Genomic DNA, 16,209 nt, shown 5'->3' on the forward strand with positions numbered 1-16,209 from the left:
CACAGCAATGCAATTGTAACACGAAAGCTGGTAATCAGAAAAATGCAGGAAAAATAATGTAGCTGTTTGTCAACTCTTTTTACTGTATAAGTACAACAAATACTGAGGCTAAAGAATGAAGATATATTTGAGGATTTATAAATTGAGTCTTCCGCTGGCATTGTTATATCATTGTTATGTAATACTTAAACAAATTAGAACTTTAATTTAAAAATATATTTGTGGTTGTCCTTGACAAGAAGGAAATACAAACCGTAGGTGAACAAAGTATTGGTTTGGATTTACTGTTTTGAAGTTAAAGGATAATTCTGTTTGACTGACTTTTCTTTTTTATGGTTTTTTAAAAATTTGAATACACTTTTGGATATTTCGCCAATTTGGTTGATTCTGTTTGAAATCAGTGTTAAAAAATTTTAAACGAGCGCAAATGCTCACTTCATAAATTATTAACTTTCTTGTCTTATATGAACAATTTAGAGGATTATTAGAAATATTAGTATCTTTAACTTTGTAAGAAGGCAGAGAAAGTATCACAGACATCTATTTAAGCAGAGTGGAATGTTGGAATGTTTCATTCTGTAAACATTTGTTCTGTCATGTGCTAGATGCCACTTACACAAATCCTGATGGTTCTGGGTCAGTTCTGTAGCACAATCCCAACTCTATTGAACTACTGCAGCTTTCCTTTGTGGAGACTGTATGCTGGGCTGAGACAGATCTAAATCTGATCTATGTTAGTTCAATCATGAATGGTATGATACCTTTAATAAAAAGCTTTGTCCTAAAAATATTTTTGTAAGCATACAAGCAAACATGTGGGTGGAAAAAATACATTCTATGTTTAAAAAAATTCCAACACCTTTCACACCCCATCCCAAGAGAAGACATATCCCAAAATATACAGCGATCTGAGCACTCTACCTGGCTCTATACTGACATTTAAAACCTACAACCATTAAAAGTGTTTCCAATGCTTTGGAATGCCTACATTTTCAGAAAGCAAAACTCAGCCTCAGATTCTAGAAAAATCTTCATAAAGTTTTTATCTTAACATCACCATGAGAAAGTAGAATAAACACAGAATACTGGCAATAACGAAACAAGCAATATATCCATTTTGCCATAAAAAGTGGTTTGGTACATATTGTGAAAATGCAGTGTAAGAAAATAAATTCAACATGTGCTAATTAAGTTCGGTGCAGTCAATATTGTACTTATTTTGTGAATAGCCAGTACATTAGTGATACACTAATATAGAGGACACACAGCATTATCCAGTCTATTCTTGCAATAGGTGGCCTGTTACCTTTCACGTGAAGAATGGCACTTGAGGAGATAGTGCCGTTCAAATTTTTAGCCCGGGCAACATAGAGGCCAGCATCTTTATCACACACCTTCTGAATGAACAAAGTATGCTTTGTCTCCTTTTGTAAAAGCTTTAAGTGCTCATCTGCAGTCAGTTTCTGGCCCTTCTTGTACCTGAAGCAGAGAGTCAGTTTGCAAGTCAGTTTTATCACTGCATTCCACACAGAACTTTGCAAATTCAGACAATCTCTGTAACACTACAGCAACAGCAAGACAAGAGACAGAGAACTGCTGTACTCTCATTTCTCAGCTTTAAACTTAGTCTGTCAAAATGCATGAACAGTTAAACAATGCAGGTTACTGGATAATACATTCTTAACAGTAGAAAATTTGTTCTGAAAGTGGTTTTCAACAGACAAGCTACAAGTCTCTCACTGCAGCGTTAGAGAGGTGACATGGGGGCCTGGGCCCTCGGTTTTGTGCTGAGACATTTTTGCTAATGAGGTCTCGAGTCAGTCCACATCCAACTCATGAATAGGCTCTAAAGGATCAACAAACAAACTTTCTAAGCTTGTACCTTCAGTATAAAAGACAGCCAAGAACCTTCCTTCATCCCAGCCTACTTAACATTTACCTAGCTCGCATCATCAAACAGGATAGAACAATGCATCAAGAGTTACTTCGGTGAACTGGTGTCATATTCCAACACTTGAGGATCTGTCACCGTGTATTGGTATTGACTCCTGATTTAAAAATGGAAATTAGAGAAATTCTGGCACTCCTTGCCCCATGATGTTTCAGCATAGGCTACATTTAACCTAACACAAACATGAAAATATTTTTCCGCATGTATATCCAAAGAAATTTCTACACCAGTACAAAATACATGTTATTGGTGAGTTTTTAACTAAAACCATAATTTTTTTTTTGTTTTCATGAATTTATAATTTGCAAAATTATTCCAGTTGAATGCTATCTTTTTGAAAGACAATCTGTCAACAGTGTATATATTTTTGGGCTAAATTAATGCTTTCTTATAATAAAATGAACATCTTGTTTCACCAATAATACTCCTTTGTGCAATACTGGTATTTAAAACACAGTAACTTTATTAATGCCAACAGAGTATAGCACCAAGGTTGCAGTGTCCAGTATTCTTCTCAGTGCCACTGAAAAAATTTCAGTTTAACAAGTGTACAGTTTAATTCTTTAAGTGTGTAATAATAATATTAACATCAATCTTTTCCAGTCAGAGGCATATTTAAATTTAATACATTAAAAGAAAGGCCTCCATTTTGAAAGACTAGTGGAATAAGTGGAGAAAAGACAAATGAGGTAAAATTGGAGGAATACATGTCACAATATATAGAACTATGAAAAAAATCTTGAAATCCTGCCCCTCTTTCAGTCCCTGTTCCCTTTGGCAGGGAATTTTTAGAGTTCAGATGCTTATATTACATCATCTGTATCTCTCACAAATCCAATAATAATCTAAATGAACACATAGCAATTAAGAGAGAGATAGACCATGCACACCAGTATATGATATAAAACTGATTCTCCTAGTGTAGATGTTTAGGTGGGTTTTTTTTAACATGTAACCTTAGTTTTGATACCTGACTTTCACATATGTGTAAATGTGTCCCCATCTACATAGTGACTATATAAATATTTCAGTGTGCATGCACATCTATGTGTCTGTCCATATGTAGTGCTCAGAAAATGCAGGTGAATTTATTTATAGTAAATCTGAAGCGTGCAACGATTTTAAGAAGGCACTGAACAAGTAGAATGCCATATTCCAGTATATGAAAACTGTATGATGATTTTGCTTGAAAACACTGGGTATGTTTGCAGTACTTTGATACTCTCATTCCTAAAATTTAGTACAGAGAGATTATTTCATGTTGGTTAATTGTTGAAAACAATTGTGAAGGTGGAAATCATGCAGAAGTGTGGAGTAGAAGAGATACAAGACGTTTATTCTAGCCTACAGATTAACTGATTTGGTTAGGAAAGGTTTGTGGTGGCTGGCTATAGGTATATTTACTACTTCTCATTGCAAGCTACCCACCATGTCAGTGTAGGCTCTGGGAATCCCGTTACTTCTACTTCCAAAGTTACCGGAGAACCTTCCGTGACGGTTTTGTTAGACAGAAGCTGGGAGAAGTTAGGCGCCTGTCCAGCTAGGCTGGCCATGCTGTTCTTTTCTGAAGAACTTTTAATCTCTTCTCGGGTAACCATCTGCCTCTGACAGCTTCTGCTGGCGTCTGATTGAAACACGAAACCTGAGAATGCATCGGGCAAAGCATGCAGCCTCTCCTGGGGTTTAGTACAGTTATTCAAGGCATGCAATTTTTCTTGCATTTCTGCCATGCTTTTATGAAGTTCAAGGTGTTGTAAATGTGTTTTGCATGTTTCACTCAGCATGCTATCTACTGGTTTGGCTTTTATAAGGCAGGAAGCAGTGCTAGTTTCAGATACTCCTTGTGAGCTACAAGTCAAAGGAGATACTGCTCTGACTTTTGGACCAGAGTCTGTTAAAGAGATAGAAAACTTTTGAAAGTGATCTGATGGGCTTTCCGTTCTATTATTTGTAGCATCAGCAAAAGCAGAATTTGTTAAGAGGTCAGGTGCTTCCATCAGTTTTACCGTTCTAGTGGTTTTCTGCATTTGCAAGCTATAGGAACTGACATGCAGACTATGAGAACTACAACAGAGCTGCTCTTCTAGCTCTGTTTCAGAATGTAAGAGGTTGGATTCTGGTGTCTCAGAAAGCGGTGGCAAAGATATATCATCAGGTGATATACACTCATATTCATCTCCAGAGGGTGTTTCTTCTGCCAGGAATTCGGTCTGTAAACTATCCTCTTTGGCTGAGGATGACAGCTCTGTATCCTGTGAAACAAGATCCTCACCAGCTGGACAGATAACTGAAATATCAGCCAATATATTCCTCTCCTCGAACTAGGAGGGGAAAGAAGAAACAGGAAAGAAGAGAAAGAAAAACAAAGAAAGAGTTATCATTTAATACATCCCTTTGTCATGCAAAATCTAGCAACAATATTCTAATTGAGCTTGATGTATTCTGAGAGGCAGAAAGAAATGGGGCAAAAACAATCAGAAAATGTTGCAGCAGCTTATTGGAATTTCAAACTGCTCAAATAGTTTCTAGAAATTCTCTTATAACTATGTATAAGCATTTATTATAACAGTAACAATAAAACAGGAAGCACCTTTTCATAAACAAAGTGCAACCTGTGGATTTTCTATGGCTTCTGTTTATATGAGCATTTGCAAAGGAAAGGTGGTGGAGGAGGAGGAGTAGGTGGCCTAATTGCATTTAAAGGGGACACAGTTACACAGCAATAAAAACATTAACAGCCAAGTTGCTGGACTTGTTCCTTTGAGAAAAGGGATTGTCAGTCATGCTCAAGAGTTAAATAATAAAGGCAGCACCTCTATAACGTTTTCCAAGCATTTTATATTTCCTTCCTCTTTTTTTTTTCCTTTGCTTTTCCAGCTGTTAAAAGATCCTCCCAAATATTAAAAGAAATGTAAAAATTATTTTTATGTTAACTTGGATCCAGAAAAAAAAAATCCCTCTCATCATGTTTCAAAGAGAATTGGATGAGGCATAAGTGCATTAATTTTAATCACAAAGCATCAAAGTCATCTGCTTTGTTAATTACTTCTCTGCCTCTTGATTTTTGTGTGAATGTAATCACATATTCAGATTGATTTCATTTGTGCAAAGGCTCTCAGCAAAGTTGTGCATAATGTTTCCTTAAGCTACTCTCTCTTTACTGAGTTCTGTACACAAATATGTAATCTACTAAACAGTGTTTCTATCACCTATAAACTGCCCACTCAAATAAATTGGGTGGTACACTGAATTTCATTGCTTTCCAAAACAGGTCTCTTTGGCAGTATCCAGTACAAGAGTGTGGTGGTATATTTGTTTTGGTTTTCTTTTTCCTTTACTGCTCTAAATACAATCTAAAAATTAGTGCAAAAACTTTTAAAACACCCAGAAGTAATAGAACCTCATAGGTGCCCTGGTTCTTTAGACATGTTAGCTTTATAATATAGAGGCTTTCCCAAGTTATTACCTTTGTTGTTTCAAAGCAATGTGATTCATGCCAGACCTATGAAAAAATGCCTGGAAGCAGGTTGGGATTTTACTGTGCCTATTTTACTAAACAATTCAATTCAGTTGCAAGATGAAGTTCAAGTTTTACTATAAAAATGCCCACAAGCATCCCCTGATGAACTCTGACCCCTGAAGAGATGGTAGAAGACACTGGGGGAAATGCTGTGGAAAGAATGCCAGGTGAGCTGTGAGCGAGCAAGCTGCCAGACAGGCTTTGGCAGCATGGGGCCAAAAAAGCAGGAGGATCAATGTGCCATGAGAAGGTCTAGTACACTTTTAAGAGGGTTATATTTGAAGCAAATTAATACTGGGAAAGCAGCTTGCAAAATTAGAGATTGCTGGCCCACTATTCGAAGCTCTAGTGAGATGAACCTGCTACTTCTTTAAGTGAAGTATGGAGTGATGAAAAGGGTAGAGGCATCATAGCTGCCACAATCCTCATATGATATTTGCTGTTTCGCATACCCTTGATTTCTCTCCTTGGCAGCTGAGACTCAGTCTGATGAGGACTGACAAAGCTGTGGCTTAGCAGAATAGAGCTATGGACATCTGCTGAAGTGATTCTCCTGAGGGACGCTCTTTGGAGCAGTGACAAAATTTTGAGTGAAATCTGGACTCCAAGTAAATGCTGAAACTCCCACTGACTTGGAATGGAGGTAAGAAAATTAATTAGGTTAAATTTTGGCTCATCAGGAGATTACAGGACATTTTGTATTGAACTGAAGAGAATTATATTAGTTGAATTTCTACAAAACATCACTGTTTAATATCTTGCAGTATTTGTCTATGTTAGCAGTTTGCAAAATGGAATTTTTAGATCTCCAAATCTGTTACCAATGGATCCTACCTTTCTAAAGACTTAAACCCACTCCAATTTATCAGACTATTTTACATAGAAAATTATTTACATTTATGTCCAGGATCCCAAGAATATTCCAAAATATTCTTTAAGTTAAATTAATTAACCTCATAACCTCATAGATCTGGTGTTGCTTTGCCTGTATTTCTGAGATTTCATTTATTCAGTGATTATTTGGAAAATTTCATATTCTTTTATTGTATATCCATGAATAAAAGATGTTTGTCTGTTTGTATGTTTATCATTCTAAATTCATACTCAGTCTTGTGTTATGTTTTGTGAATTGTCCTCAACATGGATGCAATCCCTACTTTGGATTATTTGTGATCTCTGATACAGAGAATCTTGGCAACTGAAATCCAACTTAAGTGTTTTGAGACGAGGATAAAGATGATTATTATTTGATGGTGAGTTCTGTTATTTCTTCTATAGTGTCATTGCAATATTACAGCAAATTGTATTCAATGTGATGTCCTACTGAACTACTGACAGCTGCAGTTGTCTTCCTTCATTGTTTCTCTTTTTCCTGTTAGTCACACTATTTTTGGTGATACTGTAAATGAGAATATAATCAAAACTTACCAATATAACAATAGTCCTCACTTCTGATACACAACAAATTAAGTAGAACCCCCCTGAGAGTACACAATGATGTCCATTAATCTGATTAAATGTAAATTGATATGAACAACACATACTTGTTTAGTGCCTGTAGGAGACAGAGTATTGCTTCTCTTCTCACAGGTGCTTTCTGAATTTGCAAGCAATTCACCTGATGCCATCTGAAAGAAAAATGTTTTAAAATCCCACTTTTTTCCCAATTAAGACTTTAATGATTCAGCAAATAACCATCATTTCCACCATTATTTAGTTCAAATTCTGAGCTATGCTTCTCTCATAGAATATTACCTATAAATCAAATATTTTCCCAACTTGTATCTAGGCATCACAGGAAGTCTTGAGCTCTGGGAATACTACCAGCAGTCTCCACTACTATTTCCTATATTCTCTTAAGTTTTATATTTAAAAAAGAGAGTTAAAGAAGAAGTTCTGTTTTTCAAGAAGGATGAATGGTCACAAAGAGGACCTCTACATTAAGAATACTGTCGCTATAGGACCAAAGGAAAATTGGTAAAAGGTCACGAAAGGAATAGTTTTTCAAAAAGAAAATATATACAGGCAGGTAAAAAATGCTAAAAAATAAAAATTCATAGGAGAGAATATGTGGACTGGATAGAAGGGAAAGAGGTAACTGAAAATGACTGAAAAGCATTTGACCAAGATTACACTGATAACACCCATTCAAATGGAGGCTTTAAGACTGAAAAACAAGAACATTTCTAGCAATGCACAGAGCCTTTAAGAAAGAGTTATAGTTATTAAAAAAAAAAAAAAAACAATTAACTGAACTAACCTGCTGCTTTTGCTCCACTTCTTTAACAGTCTCACATGCTTCTTGACCATTTCTTTCTTCCTTTTTAACAGTAATCAACTCCTCAGAAAAGTCAACTTTCTGCCATGTGAAGAGAAAATTAAGTAAGTTTATGCACAATAGAAGGTAGGAATTGTTAGCTCTACACTGATTTATGCTCTGTACAACAAAAAAATACACCAAAGTGAAAATCTGTCATCAGCACAGGTGTAAATTTCTTATGGCAAAAAAAAAAATGTAGCAAAACCCAATTAATTCATTCTTGGACGAGCAATGACAACATTTTTTGAAGCTGACAGGATCTTTTCTGAGGCAGGGAAACTATAGAAGACTATAATTCTTCAGTATATAAGACTGAAGAATTACAGCAGCTAATCAAGAATCTGATGAATATTAACCAATTTATACACAGGCTCAGTAAGGGGGAATAAAGGATTAAGTAACACAGTTATATGAAGAAAGAGAACAAACAACAATTTCAGAAAAGGTATCAGGATTGCAGGAAACAGTTCTAGGGAGGAAAGAAACATTTGTGTCTATAATCAAATTTTTTTAAAAGGTAGAAAAGGAAGTATGTGGTCTAATCATAAAACATAGAAACAGAAATCTGGACAACCATAATATATTTTATGAAGACTTGATAAATCCTTCAAAACTGTCATGGAGTCTTCCACAGATTTCAAAGAGCATAGCAGTGACACAAGATAAAGAAACCAAAAGCTTTATAATTACAGTTTTGTGTCTTCCATATCTTTAGCTGCCCAGCCAAAAGTTATAGTCTTAATCAAGTTTCTTATAAGAAAGTGCTGCATTATTAATTTGCTGTTCTAACAATAAACAAATGAAAAATTCCATGTGATCTTTTCAGTCTATTTTTTTTTTCTTTTAGGAAGAAAAAGTAGTTTTAACTTTATACGTGAAAAAAATCAGGGTTTTTTCTGGCCTTCAGGAGTCATGTAAAATTAGAAAAGAGTATGCAATACATCTCCCCTTGATTTGTCATGCCTTAAAAATAACAGGAAGTGAAATTCAATTTATGGTCACGGCATTCCATACAGATGGCACAGACAGTTTGCTGAATTATTTATTCTTCATAAGATACAGACATTGAGTATTGATATATTCTGGAAATGTTCAATAAGAATATAAGTTTTTAAATCTTAGAATACCACATAATGTAAAAAAAAAAAGAAGAAAAAAAAACCTTTCCCTTTTAAATAGTTGTGGAACTATATTGTAAAACAAATTCAATGATTTTGTGGAAATCAGTCAAAACAAAGTAATAAAATTAGTTTTAAATTCCACTTGTCTTGAAAAGATCATACAACATTGGTGTAGAACAGGTGAAAGGTTCAAGCCCCTTTCTGACAGAACCTGGGACTACTGTCCTGCACACAATAGTGTTTATGAAATACACAAATGGGGAGAAGAATGGGCATTTATGTTGAGGTTTTTATATGGTCACAGTGCAAGACAAAGCCTTCTTCCCATTCACCTAATGACCTTTGGAATTAATTTATATTTTTGGCATCCTTTACTCCTTTAAAGTCTATTAATGGATACTTTGAGTGTCAATTTTATAGTATAATTCCGTCAAAGAAACGTAAAACAACATTCAGTACCAAAAAAAGCAGGATATTTAAGCATCTTAATTTTTCTACATTTACAGAAGAATTAACTCAGCAGGTGCTGCTGCATGCAGGAGATTTTTTTTAGATATTACTTTGAAAATGGAGGGGGTGGAGTAGACAGAGTCTTAATTATCTACCCCATCACCAGTCTTCCATAATATGTTACATTTAAATACACCTAGAGCAGTTTATCAGAATATGAAACTAAAAATGCTGCTCTCATAAATATTTATGTAAAAGCAAAGTTTTTCTAATTCAAATTACTTTGGCTGTAACAAAACTTGTTTTTCAGGATGTCTTTTCCAAGAGGGAGCCAAGCGAGGCTGGTTGGCATTTTGTAGCTCTGCAGCTGCCTATATTACAATATCAAAGGAAGAAGTAGTATGAAAAAAAAAAGTATTTGTTTACATAATCAAATAAAATTTGACATTTTCTCCTAAAGGTTTCTTGAAAGGAGTAACAGTTCTGAAAGAAGCAAAGAAAAAGAAACTCAGAAGAAATATTTAGTGCCCAAACAAGGAGCACTACATTGATTCATTACAATCACCTAAAGTAACAGAAAAGTGAACAATTAAGAAGTAATTCATGCTACCATAGATGATCCTGTCTAAAAGCACTGATTCAGACACTAACACAATAAATTGATGCAGATGCAATACATTCTCCAGTTTAAAAAAAAACCATACCTTTTTCTCCTTAAGTTCTCTCAGAGATCTGCACAACCCATCAACAGAATTCATTATTTCTTCATACTTTAATACAGTTTTTTCTACATACTTCTTTCCTTCTTCAATACCTACAAAGGCAAAACAGCATGAAAGTAGAACAGAAAGCCTCAAACAGACATGCAACAATCCCTGTAATTTGTTACCCCGAGGTACTACAATAAACACATTTTTCTGTGTTTTGTTTTGCTGGAGGAATTCTGTCATTCATAGTAATGTGCTTTCCCAGCTCATACTGGCTTACTTGAGATAAGTCCTCATAGTTGCTGCAGGCCTTCTCTCTGGTTTGTAATATTGCTTTAAAAGATGCTGACCTCATAAAGTGTCCCCTAAACTCATTGCTATATTATACAACTTGGAGGCACTTAGATCCCTATTATAAGAAATACAAAACAAAGGCAGGATGGAGAAGCTTTTTCCCATGTAATGACTTAAAGGACACCAAGCAACTTCTTTCTCCTACTCTTCCTAATCAGCTGTTGTCAAAAATCTGTCATCTCCTTTGCTGCAGATAGGAACGTTTAAAATATTGAGAAGGCTAAAAAAAAAAAAAAAAAAAAGGAGAGAGAAGAAAAAAGAAATTATCTGTGCTCTCTAAATATTCTTTGCACTAAATTAAGAGGAATTTAAAAGCCCAGTTTGACTGCTGAGATTTTTTTAGCTTTACTACTTCAATTGATAGGCTACACAAAAATCCCTACATGTTTGGATTGTCACCTTATTTTTGGAAAAATTACCTTTAAAAAGTACATAAAAATTACAAGTAGGAAAAAAAAAAGGCAAAATAAGAAATTTTTTTGACTTTCAATTTTTTTTGGTCAACAATGATCCAAATTAATACAATTGCAAATACATTATCTAAATAGCAGTCTACATTATTTGCTAGCAAAAATTTGATAATCAAATTCTACCAGTTATTTACAGTTATAATGTAAAAATTAATTCAGCACTGAGGTATATCATTATCATTTCCTCTGGCTTCAGAGGCTTGTCTGTTATGAAAGAGCTTAAGCTATGAAATCTTAACTCAAAGCTCATGAATATTGCAAGGACATTTTGATTTCAAGGTGAACTCAGGCTGTATGCAGAAAACCAAGTAAATACCAAACTGAAAGGCTACTTTCATATCTTTACTTTTTCTAAATATTTGTTCTGAAATCCTTCACCTCTTCCAATCAATACTTTAAAACATTAATTTTTTTAAAAATTCATTGATTTTCATCTTAAATGGACAAATCTGGGAGTCTGCATACTTCCATCCCAAGTTATTGCATTTTATCCCCACAGTACATTACCAGATATCTCCTCACCATATAACTGTCTAGCAAGGTCCATAATCTGCTGAAGTTTTTCTTCTTGTTGGGGCACTGCAGGTTCAATAAACTTATTGAATTGCTTGTACAGAGTCTCTATTGCTTCTCTTGTTTTGCATTCTGCAGAGTAGTTGCCAACTCTAATCACTGTTCCGCTCACATCGTCAAACCAAAACTGACACTGAGGGATAAAAAAGCTGCATTATAATGAATTACTGTCTGCAGTTCAAGCTCTTGAAGAATAGACTGAATTATTCTTAGACTTTCCATAAGCAGTGGCATAGAGTATGTCTTAAATATTCTGACTTAAATTTAACCTGAAAAATTTGTTCATTACTAATGGTACTTCAAGCATTAATGGCTGTTAAATTTCCATTAAATACTAGGCCCACGCTCATCTTACAAGCGTGGTGAGGTTATTTTTTAATGGTTCTGCAAAAACATGTTTTATTTCTGAGTTCTTTCTACCTTGTATATCGATTGGCTAATTTCAAAAACTTCACGTTGTGGCCTCAGTTATAGCTGTGTAAGGGCAGAAGGTTCATCTTTACAGGAAGTGGCAAAAAAATCACCATTTCTAGCCACGGTTGAAATCAGCATTTAAGACTGTGCCTATTTGCGGCAAGAAAAGCTTTGAGTAAAAGGTGATACTTTACACTCAGATTAAAAAAAAAAAAAAGGCAGTCTTAAATTTTAGCTTTAGGAAATAATTTATGTCTGTTATGTAAGTGGGGAATTTGAAAACGTAAATATTCAACAAGTATTAACAAATTGCTTTGCTAATGGTATATGTAAGAACACACTGCTGAGGCCACTGGACATAGAAAACATCTCCTAAACAAAACTTTCATATTCATTATTGAGAGAATTTGTCATGCACTTAGATCCCTTTGGAAATAAGAGCAATGTTATTTCTAAAAATAAAGTGATGATCAGAATGAGCTTGCCCCATGGCAAGAGCACCAATAGAATATGGCAAGAGGGAAAATACTGTTATAATACCATCACAAACTTTTTTTCTTTTAAAAAAAATCAATGCATTAAAATAAAGTTATGGAAGTGTCCAATAAGAAAGACTGCAGTTCAGGAAAAAAAATAGATATATTTTAAAATCTAGTTTACTAAAAAAAAATTATTTTATTAAGGAACTGAGTATTTTACATTTCAGTTCCATCATTACATAAACCACAGGGGGTACTGTGATAACCTGCCTCTCATCATTTGAAGGCTACCAAAGAGGATTTTGTGGCACTTTCTGTGTTGCCTCTGAGCTTAAAGAAAATGAGCTTCTAAGTATGATCATAGACATGTTGGATGACTGTGAAAGTCATCTGGTCATATGGAGGTGGAGGCCCCAGTTGCATCAATGTGGTCACACTGCACATTTATTTCCCCCTTTCACCGCAAACTTAGAAAGAAACAAAAAAAAACCAAAAAAAACCAAAAAAACCAAAAAAAAAAAAAAAAAAAAAAAAAAAAAAACAAAAAAAAAAAAAAACCAAAAAAACCCCCCCCCCCAAAAAAAAAAAAAACAATTGATTACTTTTGGAAAGTACAAATTAACCTGGAGGCAGTTAAAGCACTTTTATCTGTCTGTGTCCTGGATCATTATTACAGCCACGGAGGGGATGTCAGGATTACTAGTACCTCTTTCATCATCTGCTGCAGATGCTCCATGAGATCCAGATTTTGCTTGTAATCTTCCACAACTGTGTTAAAATCGTTCAGCTGTTTTTGTAAGTCACTGATTGAGCCCAAGAGAACTTGAACTTTAGCCTTAGGTTCATTTGCAAAAGGGTCAAGGACTTTCTTCTCTAAATTATCCATCTTCTTTTTAAGAATCTGTTTAAAAGGCAGATACCAATGTTAAATACTGCAACAAAATGTTTCTATTTTTAGCAATTAAATATAAAAAAGCAGGGGAAAACCATACAAATATACTTCTTGTCCTATGTTTTAAAAGCTGCTCTTTCAAAAATCAAAGGAAACTGGAGGGCCTCTGCAAAGCTTATAATTTATATCAATTAAAATTTATATAAATTATATGTGTTAAAGGTATAATCAAGCTAACTTTTTCAGCTTAAAAATAAACAAATATCTGTAGTAATAAAACTTGGTCATGCATGACTTGCAATTAAAAAGGCCACTGAAGGAACAGTTTCTGGTGGATGCAAAAAATGGGTGAGGCTAACAGGGTTCTAAGGTGCAAATGAACATGATCAACTCCAGACAATGAATATAGCCAAAGGCTCTGAAGAAAAAAGTTCATCTTTTTACATGATGAAATCAGAAAGACAACAGAGTAGCTTGATGCAAGACATGATCTTTTTGGGTTTCTTTAAGGAGGAGAAAGGCTAGGTTACACAATAGAGGCAGAAGGATAAAAAAATTAAACAGAAAAATAATGGTGGATTAAAGGAGTGAAGTCAGGAATTGAGTTAACATAATTTCACTGAAGTGGCAGAATAGCAGGTATAGAACAGTGAAAAATGTCTCAGCCAATGACAGACAGGGAGGATATAATGAGAAAAGTTAGAGGGAGTGCACAATACATTCTGTGATGTGCCAGTCTCCTGTGATGTGTTTGGCATAGGCCAAGTAATTCAACTGGTGAAGCCTTTACTTAGCCTGCATTTTTCTGTTACCTGTAGCTTCTCTGCATATGTATCAACTTGCTGAATCTGTACTTTAAGTACTTTCATATTTCGAGCTTTTTCAGTTTTCTTCATATAGTTAAACTTCAAATTGTTGAATTTCTTTTTGAGATCCTTGAATGATTCTCTGAGCTGCAACAGTGTAAATATATTTGTTAGTAAAAAAAAAAGAAAAGAAAAAAGACGTCAGCACACATCAATTTAGGTTTTTTCAAGAGCTGTTTAATGGACAATTTAAACATTGAAAATTTAATGCAGAAGTCAGTAATACTATGCCATCTCAAAGCATCCTTAAGTTGTCAGAATTTCTTTACAGTAATGGAAACTCATAATCTTGCTAAATCAATGCTTTTGCATTCTGAATGAAAAGTGTTTCCAGAATAACTGAGGCAAAAAAAGTATTGGAACAAGGGATGAGATTATTACTCAGACAATCTATGAAAAAGTCCTGTCCAGGAGCTTCCACTGCTTTTAACTAGAGGTAGATGCCCTTCACATACTTCAGTCCATTTAGTAGAAATATTAACCATGTAAATGTCCCATTCCTCATCCCTTTTTCAAAAGTCCTGCTTCTGAAAAGAAGTAATACATGGGCTTCATTTTACACACTGTGCAAGTCCAAACATCCCAGCACAAACACTCACAGCACACAGAGAGGAAGACAGCTCTTTGCAGGATCAGGAGGCAGGCTGTATGACCACCTGACAGTCAGACAACTGTGCCCTGAGTGTGGCAGCAGGGAGATCCTGCCTAACAGATACAGAAAGCCTTGCCTAGCTACTGCTGGATGTACTAGATGTGTGAGAAGACTTCTGCCAGTTAGCACTGACTTGGTGCAACAAACCCAACATCAGGGAAAATTATTCTTACAATGATATAAATTAAAATGAACTAGTAGGTCCAGTTACGAAGCGTCCATGCCTTTCAAGACTTTTCAGATGATCTCATACCAACCACCTACTAATAAATCTAGTTACATTAAATTTGTTCTAAAACTCTTTTTTTTAATTAGATGGAATATAGCTACACTTTCTTTAATCTACAGAAAATACAATGAACTGCCAGAATGACAGGAACTACACTGATGAAGCTCTAGAAAGCTGCAATTTCATTTACACACATACAGATCAGACATATTGCCAATTTACCAGAAAGAGTTTAATACATATCAAAAAGAGCCATATATGATGACCAGAATTTTAAACCCAGTTTTTATTTACCGTGGGAACTAATTATAATATAAGATTGTTATATTCTTTATCTTTTGTTTTCAAGTGACAATTATGTTTCCTTTAATGTTGTCTTGCAAGTGGGCCTTTAATAAACTATATGTCATTTTTTTCATTATCAATTTTATATAAATAAGCATATAAAAGCTGTTTAGATTTACCATTAAGGCCTATGAAATTTTTAAGCATAGTTTTCTTAATATTTTTTTCTCTGAAAGCTATGCTACTTTCAATTGTATTTACAACTTTAAAAACTCCTTTCAGATATTACTGCTGCTTTTAAATTTCTTTAAGCAAGAGATACAAGAATCAGACAAGTATAAAACCTGCTTAAAATCAGTAGTATTTTAATTACCTTGCTATTCCATGATCACATTTTCAAATTATTTGTAATTAATTTGTAAAATTTGAAATAGAATAATATAAAAATGACCAAAATATTGATTTTAAGAATTTCAGATCCTTTAAGTAGATAATATTTTGCTTTTTGGATAATATATAATAATAATAATAAATAAATTATGTAAAAGTATGTTTCATTAAAGCCACTGATATGAAGAAATGCAGAAATTCTAATGCTTTAGGATCTGTTACTCCAGACACACAAATGAAAAGAACTTACTTAAAAGAACTTGTTAACTTGTGTTAACAAGTTCAGGTCACATCCACAACTGGATATCTAAATAGGTATTTGAGGCTTTTTTAATATTAAAAAATCCTGCAGACTTCACCCTGCACCCCCTCCTCTTTCATGCCAAAGAATCCAGGGAGTAACAAAGGCTTACTTGGCAGCCACTGTTATTGGAACAGCTAACAATCAATCATTATTATTATTATTATATACTAATGTTAATCCATCAAGGGATATATTTTTCATTTTCATTTCATCTAGTGGGATGTTGCCACAT

At 34.3% G+C, this 16,209-nt stretch overlaps 1 protein-coding gene across 4 annotated transcripts in view; it reads right to left on the reverse strand.

Moving 5' to 3' along the window:
* CCDC141 (coiled-coil domain containing 141) overlaps positions 1 to 16,209 on the reverse strand; it is a 62,109-nt gene that overhangs the window by 6,508 nt on the left and 39,392 nt on the right. For 2 of the 4 annotated variants that reach the window (XR_005955600.1, XM_041473265.1), the window contains exons 19-26: positions 14,064 to 14,204; positions 13,066 to 13,260; positions 11,416 to 11,599; positions 10,067 to 10,176; positions 7,732 to 7,830; positions 7,016 to 7,099; positions 3,380 to 4,272; positions 1,307 to 1,479 (exon numbers count right to left, since the gene is read on the reverse strand). Coding sequence is in view for 3 of the 4 variants with exons in the window: in XM_041473265.1 (XP_041329199.1) it covers positions 1,307 to 1,479; positions 3,380 to 4,272; positions 7,016 to 7,099; positions 7,732 to 7,830; positions 10,067 to 10,176; positions 11,416 to 11,599; positions 13,066 to 13,260; positions 14,064 to 14,204 (1,879 nt within the window). In the remaining variant the exon portion in view is untranslated. The remainder of the gene's footprint in view (positions 1 to 1,306; positions 1,480 to 3,379; positions 4,273 to 7,015; positions 7,100 to 7,731; positions 7,831 to 10,066; positions 10,177 to 11,415; positions 11,600 to 13,065; positions 13,261 to 14,063; positions 14,205 to 16,209) is intronic. The other 2 variants (XM_041473267.1, XM_041473266.1) reach the window with 2 other exon arrangements.

Source organism: Pyrgilauda ruficollis, unplaced genomic scaffold, assembly GCF_017590135.1.
Source record: "Pyrgilauda ruficollis isolate IOZ18807 unplaced genomic scaffold, ASM1759013v1 scaffold3, whole genome shotgun sequence".
Taxonomy (NCBI): domain Eukaryota; kingdom Metazoa; phylum Chordata; class Aves; order Passeriformes; family Passeridae; genus Pyrgilauda; species Pyrgilauda ruficollis.